The following is a 7,666-nucleotide window of genomic DNA, read 5'->3' on the forward strand; positions in this document are numbered from 1 at the left end:
CAATTTCTGCCCGGCCGGGAATCGAACCCGGGACCTCTCGGCATAGTAGTTCGTTCTGTACCTCTAGTAGGAAAAACTTTCGAGTTCGTTTCGTTGCGTATTCAAAGTGTCATCGAAAAATTTTGTATGAAAAATTAAACAGCGCCCCCTAGGGCGGCTATAATATAGGGGGCGCTGTTTAATTTTTCATACAAAATTTTTCGATGACACTTTGAATACGCAACGAAACGAACTCGAAAGTTTTTCCTACTAGAGGTACCGAACCACTACACCAAACGGCCGAAGAATAACATAATAGGGGAGACCTAGGAGAGTTGTGACAGAGGTGAGTTGTGACAAGGACGATTTCTCCTTACTTAATATAGTTAGGAAGCTGGAAAAAACGCTTGTTTGTCGCTTTTAACACGCTCTTCTTGACTAAGTACCTGCGGGCGGCGCAAGAGGCACGGTTACGTAAATATGACGTCTGTGTACAAAAAAATGCGAAAAGTAAGTTTTTCGTCAAAATTTTATTTCAATTTAAATCATGTTTTAGTATATGTGCACTGTTGTGTTATTTTTTCTCAAGTTGCATGGTTATTCAAGTCTCAAAATGTAGCACAGATATTTTGTGTGCGCATCGTGTTTAGAAAATAAAAATTATTATTCGAACCAAGTCGTCATTTTAAACACCTAGGAGAGTTGTGACAGGCTGTCACAACTCTCCTAGCTTACTTAATTTTTCTGATGGGCCATTTCCACGATGTTTTTAGATGTTTTTTGTCTGTTAGAAGGTTCAAAGTTAATTTTTATAATTGCCTGCTGCTACTTTTTTGATTCTGAATGCCTAATGACTATACATGAATACCATATAGAGGAACTGCTTGCTGGAGTCGAAATATAGGACCTGGCTTATGAAGACGTGATTAGGTTAAAAAGGGTTAAAGTTTAAGATGTGCTGCGACCTCTTACAATCTAAACTTGTCAAGATTTATGTTAAGAAGAAAGAGGCTTATCAAGTAAACCCAGAAGGCGAAGCTCCGTCTATGGATTATACCACCGAGACTCTTTTATTTTTATAGAAGACGACGAAAATATATTAAGTGACTATATTAGCTAAAAAATATAAGTAATTAAAAAAAATCCAGTGTCGTGGGAACAAAATGAAAGCTGGAGAAATGTGGCTCAATCTGCGTAGCGATATCCTATAACTATTTGTTTTAATTGTTACTAAAGGATGATTAAAGTACTTTTTTGCTAAAAAATAATATTTGATTGAGTATTATGGTATTTTTATACCTAATAGATGAAATACAATGCTATCACAACTTACCTCGGTGCTAGGAGAGTTGTGACAGAGGGAGTGGTCTAAGATTTTGGTGATTTTCTTAGAAACCCTAATACTTTTGTTAACTTTGGTGATTCTTTTGAAAACAGAAGGAACGGTGCTACATTAATTTGTATGATTCATAGCTGTGGAATGTTTTTTGAGCGAGATATGGCCCCTAAAGTAAAAATTGTCACAACTCTCCTAGGTCTCCCCTATCTACCAAAAAATTATACAAATTCAAGTTCAAAGTTTAATTTAAATGTAAATAATGTCATTATAAAAGAAAAAAATACGTTTAATGGTTTCTAAATTAACAATAATAATCTTTCATTTGTTTAAAATAAAAATTGAAATGCATTTTTACTTCAGTTGATGGATGTTCTTGCAAGAGATGCAGTATTTCATCCCATTGCCCGTCTCTTTCACAATCAACAAAGTTATGGGAGATCTTAATAATGGTTAAATAACCCGGGACAAAGTCTATGTCCGTAAGCATATTCTTATAAATTTTAATTTGCTCTTCATTGTTGCAAAGTTCTTGCAAAGTCTCGAAAAAAGCTTTATGAAATATGATATAAATACGAGGAAAGTATTTTTCAACATCTTCCTTCAGCATTTCAAGACATTTTCGTGCCAAACCGTCTGTGTTCAAGGTGTTTTTAACTGTTTGGTTGTCATCCTCAGACACAGTTGGCTCCAAATTTTTCAAGTACTCGACGGTCAATTTCCATTTAGTCAAAAGGGTGTAGTGTTCTGATACCTTCAGGGACCTTTGTAGTTCGTCATTGATGTCTGAAAACAGTTTTAAAGGGGAGACCACATTACTATTAAGTGCGAACTTCTCAAGATTACTTCGCAGGTAGTCAAGTAGCGCTTTTATATTCTCCTTCCATTGATATTCTTCTTTTAGTTTTCCTAGGGCACGCTGTAGTATAGGCATTAATGTAGATTTGTATTTACGCTCTTGATCTTGTTCATCTTTAGCTTTGAGTAAATACACAGACAATAAAGATATTATCCCATTACATGGATTTATATAATGACGACGCGGTCGCTTTGCGTCTGGCGACTTACAGAAGAATTTAAGATCGATTAGCTTTTTCAATACTCTGATGATAAAATCTTCGTTAATTTTTTCCATTACATCTTCAGCGTATAGAATCAATCTTTCTTCCATAAAATATCGTTCAAACTCATCAACATTCGTATCGGGCTGTGCAAGATATGATTCGAAAAATATATAATTTCTTTCTATGAACTTTGGTTTGATTAAAATAGGTATACTTTCTGTTTTATACATCAGGGAATAAATAACTTTGTCCTCTTTGTATGTTAGATTGTCAATGAACATTTCTAATAGATTCCACAGTTCTTGTACTGTACGATCATCTTTTTGACGACACAGAAGTTTGAGCGTTAACTGAAAGATGACGGAGCGGATGGTACTATTTTTTGTGTTAGACCAAAGATTATGAAATTCTTTGATTAAATCTTCATTGTGCAGTTTTGTGATTGCTAAACGTATTCCAAGTTTCTGAAGGGATACAGGTGAATTGAACAGTTTTTGTACTTGTTGTGGGAAAAGTAATGGCTTCATGTTGTAGAATATGGCAAGGACGGACGGCACAGCATACTGGAGGTAGTCACCCTTTGCGTATTCAAGAATCACGTTGGCTGGAGGGTGAGGGCGCGCAAAATGCATGTTTATAGCAATGTGTCTACGGATGCTTAGCATCAAACCGTCTTCCTCGTCCCAATTAATTTTAGCATCTTTCGGGACGTACTTATTTATCATCTCCAAAATATCTGTTTGGGGCATTAGAGTACAAAGATTGCGAACCACAACATTGTGGTTAGTGGGCAGCTCTAGGTGGAGTAAATGTTTATTTACATATTTCTTAGCCACTGATTCCGGCCAGTAAATGCGGATTTTGCTAAGAAATTTCTTCATATACAATTTACTGTCATTTAGCAAATTATCCACTTTATCTTCATATCGTGCAAGTAGCCTTGGATCATGTTTGAGAGAATTAATGCAAACTTTTTCAGATGGTTCTAAAATTAGAGATTCTTCAAACATTAGGCGTTTCCAAGGTTTGTGTACATTATACAAAGGTGAAAGATCATAGTCCCACAAGTGTTCCATTTTAATTTTAATCAGATCTTTAATTTTCTGTACCACGAACGGGTAGTCATCCATTGATTTACGCCAAGCCTTCAATATTTCCAGAACGTTTTTCAGTAACTCAGCTATCAAGCTAAATTGCTCCTCATTTTCAATTTTATTGAAATCATCAGCCTTTTGAAAGACGTGATTGAATATAAAATTAAAAATCCTGAATTGCTCATCCTGTTTGAGTTTAATACTAAACTTTTCAAGAGTATTATTGTAGACAAACTTTCTTTCAATTAGTTCTGGTATAGGCTCATTTTTAATAAGTTTACGCACAATGATCGTCTCAATATATTTAATTGAGTCATCATCAGATTCAGAATAAACGCCCATTGATTTAAACAAGTCGTCTAAAATACTCCAAGTTTCATCATTATATTGGCAAATGTTAGTTTCTGAAAGTATCTCATCTACAAAATTTGTTTTGGAATCGTAACTATCGTTGATGTGTTTATCACGATAATATTTTAAGATAAACTGCAAATGTGACTGATTGCTACCACAGCATTTAATTAGTAGTTTAAGAAAGTCGTATTTATCTTCGGCACATGACGGGCGGCGCCTGAATTCGTCGAATGCAATTTCAAACGGAGCAAACTTATACCATTCATAATTTCTATTATGAAAAAGATCGAATAAGATTTTCGCATGTGCTGTTTCGGAATCTGGTAAAAAGTTTGATCCCTGGGATTTGTGTATTTGCTTAATAAACACTTTGTTGACAAAATCAAAACGTTCTTCTTGTGGCATACGTTGAATGAAATGCTGTAGCCATTCAAATCTTAAACCGAAAGACGACTCAAAGCTGTGCGCCATACTTGCTTGTTTAAATATGAAATCTTTTATATTATCTTGCTTCAAATATTTTGAAAAAGTATCTTTGTCAAGATATGCCTGGTATTTATGAAAATTCTCAATAATGTTATTTGGGCATTGCGTCATGAGTAGTTTGGTTGTCTTTTTATTCAGTTTTAGTGTTTCGTAGGGTTTCATTTGCTCTATAGCATTTAAGAATGTGGTGACATCTTTTTTCTGCACAAATTTCACTGCATCAATCTTTTCCTTAGATAGGTCGCCTTTTGGGCAAAGGTTTAAAATATTGATCGATCGCTCGCAAAGTCTTTTAAAAAGTCGAGGTTTCTTAATATTTTTATAATGCTTAGTAACTTCAATCTCTATAAAAGGTATAGAACAACTTGGTAGCCATTTCAGAGCGGCTTCAACATTATCTTCAACGCTGTAAAACTTTTCAGCCCTTTTTTCGTCTTTTAAGTTGTTTCTGATGCTTTTCAGCAATTTATTTTGAGCTTTGGCAGACATGTTTGGAAACAAATGACATTTTAAGTACTCAGGATCGATTATATTAGCATAATTGTTATCTGTAATTAACCATGTGCCTTTTTTGATTGCTCTGGAAACGTGGAGCAAGTCATCACTTTTAAGAATATCCAATATGTAATCAACATTTCTGTTTTGGCTTGCAATATCTATTTGCAGTAATATATTCACATCGTTGTTTCCTGTATTTACATCTGTGTAGTTATTTTCGATTGCTTCTTTGACCAATTGATTGTGATATCGGTGTTTAGCTCCAAGAGGTTGTAACTCATCTTCTTTTGTGCTCATCTTATTCTCTTATTTCTGGAAACAATTTAAAAGTTCATGATTAGTTTAGTATAAAAGGTGTAGTAAGAATAGGTTGGTAAAAATTTGAACTTTTACACCCCTCCTTAGTAAAATGATATCAAATGTGGATAGTGAGTTTCAGTTTGCGTTTTTGCCGACAAATATTTCAACGGCGTTCGTCTACCATTTAGGTACTAGTGATAAAAAGAACCTAATATAATCACCAAAAGAGCGCAAAAAACATTTGCTAGCACTATTTATATTTTATTTATGGTCTGTGTATTTAAGTCGCGATTCAATAACATTAACTTTATTGATTTAGGAACATCGGTTTGTTATGCCAGCTATTTATAAACTTGACTGCTATTACAAAAAATGAAGGTCAATCGTAGCTGCATTTTTGCTTTAGATTAAAATAGATTGGTGTGTATCTTAGTGCTGATATTAGTAAACGTCTAAACAGCCACGGTTAAACAAATCATTAGCATAATAATAACACAATACGGTACTTACTACAAAAATGATATAAATGTTGTAAAATGGTAATAATTTACTGAACACTTTTACAAATTTACGAAAGAATGAGCGGAAAGTCAACAAGTGCTAGTGTTGGCTATCTTAATAACTGCAGGTAGGTATTGTACTGGTAATTTAATTACCTAATGTCTTGCTGAGCCCCGATTACGGTAACTTTTAACGTCTACAATCCAGACGCGTTTCTGATTCTGCAATACGATTGATCAAAACAGCTGACGTACGCTGTTGAACGACCAATCGTATCGCAGAATCGAGAAGCGTGTCTGGATTGTTGACGTTAAAAATTACCGTAATCGGGGCTCTGGTCAAGAATAGTAACGTTTCATTCTTTAATGTGTGTCAGAAAGCAGCCTATTAAATTAATAAATAAAATGAAAATTAAAAAGAAGCATAATTCAATTATAGTCTGGATGTTCAAATGTAATTAGACTCGTAACCATTTAAAGTTATAGACATAAAATAAATAATTTATAAATGGGGAGAGCAACCAGTTACGATTAGATACAATGATGATAATGTTTATGTAAATAAATCTGTGTAAATTAATAACACGTTATCAATAACGGTACCGTTTAATGGTAAATTATACACATCTCTACTACTCGGTTTGAAGTTTGATCTTTTCATTCGATTCGTTCTTCGTTCGCAAAAACGCGGCAAAAGACAAAACATATTCCGATTTTGGAAGGCTCACGTTAGCTTTTTATGGTCTGTGTATTTATTTATGTACAATATCCGTTGTCGCTTCCAGCAGAATCATTGTATTTCGTCTTTGATCTTCCTTGTCGTTCATCCGGTCTGAAAATATCAGTATTTTTTTTCATTCGAGTTACGAATTGGGCTCAGACCAGCAGGACCCACGCTTCAGGTGACCAACTTTGTATAGGATGATGGACTGCCCACTCACAACTTTTTTTTTAACTATTAAAAGGTGCTATAGATGCTAAACTTACAGTAAAAAACACAAAACATATGGTAACACTTCAAAAACTATGTAGTAAAACCGTCAATATTTTATCTCGTCTATCGTCGTCTGAAGCACATATCTTAGTTTGTACTTGGTCAGTACATTCGGCAGATATTAATACTGCTGTTGCAAAAACACAGGACTTTTACATATCTAGAGTAGATACATTGTCCATTAATTTAGTTTTCTTTCCGGACTTTTTTTTTATGTGACAGGAGGATAACGAGCAGACGGGTCACCTGATGGTAAGTGATTACCGTCGCCCATAACATGATTTTTTAAGCATCGAAATTATGAAAACATCCATAAAGCAATTCATTACCCTTTCTTGCAACCCATTGTCCTATTGGCCACCTGGAATTCGACACCTAGTCCTCATCCAATTAACATTCAGAGATTTATGGCCTGCTTTAAATTGCAATTTTATTGCTTTAAACTTAAGAAACATGAATTTAATCGATTGATACAAATTACTTATGTAGGTATTTGTAATTAAATTGAAAATTACCTAGGTATGAGTGCCCTAAATCTTTCAATAATATTGATAAACTGCGTTTTGTTATGATACATTTACTATGTTGTTACACTCAATAACAGTATGGTTGCATAGCTAAAGTATTTTTAAAAGTTTAGCCTGTAAAAGTTTTAAAGTCGCCATTATGATCTAATAATTTTTATTTTGAAACTCAATGCGTAAATTATTTTTAGAGTGCGTGCGTCCGCGCCGTGAGCTAGATAAACTTATTTCAATTTACTTACCTTTGCTTTTCGCCAAGTCACCCTGTTCAAGGTTTTGACAAACCCATATTTCACGGAAGGTAATCTCAAATAGAATTCGAGACATTATTGATGTTGCAACAGCCATTGAGTTAAAATTTGTGTGGTCGAGACACCATAATGCACCGGGATTACATGTCGCAAACCTTGTTGTAAAAGAAAGATATAGTGTGAGTCTTGATAAAGTGCACATATTAAAATAGGTGAAACTAGACCTATTTTTATGGACGAAAAAAATAACAAAAAATACCTATCCTGATAAAATAAAAACAGTAAT

The 7,666-nt window shown here is 34.2% G+C and overlaps 1 protein-coding gene across 1 annotated transcript; it reads right to left on the bottom strand.

Moving 5' to 3' along the window:
• Positions 1-1,615: 1,615 nt before the first annotated feature.
• LOC114350608 (uncharacterized) lies at positions 1,616-5,701 on the bottom strand. The gene is made up of 2 exons (XM_028301472.1): positions 5,622-5,701; positions 1,616-5,123 (listed from the first exon to the last, which is right to left on the bottom strand). The coding sequence occupies exon 2, from the start codon at positions 5,106-5,108 to the stop codon at positions 1,620-1,622; it is 3,489 nt and encodes a 1,162-aa protein (XP_028157273.1). The 5' UTR covers positions 5,109-5,123; positions 5,622-5,701; the 3' UTR covers positions 1,616-1,619.
• Between the last annotated feature and the right edge of the window lie 1,965 nt (positions 5,702-7,666).

This window comes from Ostrinia furnacalis, unplaced genomic scaffold (genome assembly GCF_004193835.3).
Source record: "Ostrinia furnacalis isolate ACB-3 unplaced genomic scaffold, ASM419383v2 OfSCF0922, whole genome shotgun sequence".
In the NCBI taxonomy this organism is placed as follows: Eukaryota; Metazoa; Arthropoda; class Insecta; order Lepidoptera; family Crambidae; genus Ostrinia; species Ostrinia furnacalis.

What these genes read in the sequence shown, in the direction of transcription:
- LOC114350608 (XM_028301472.1), bottom strand. Translation starts at nt 5,108, where the DNA reads ATGAGCACAAAAGAAGATGAGTTACAACCTCTTGGAGCTAAACACCGA.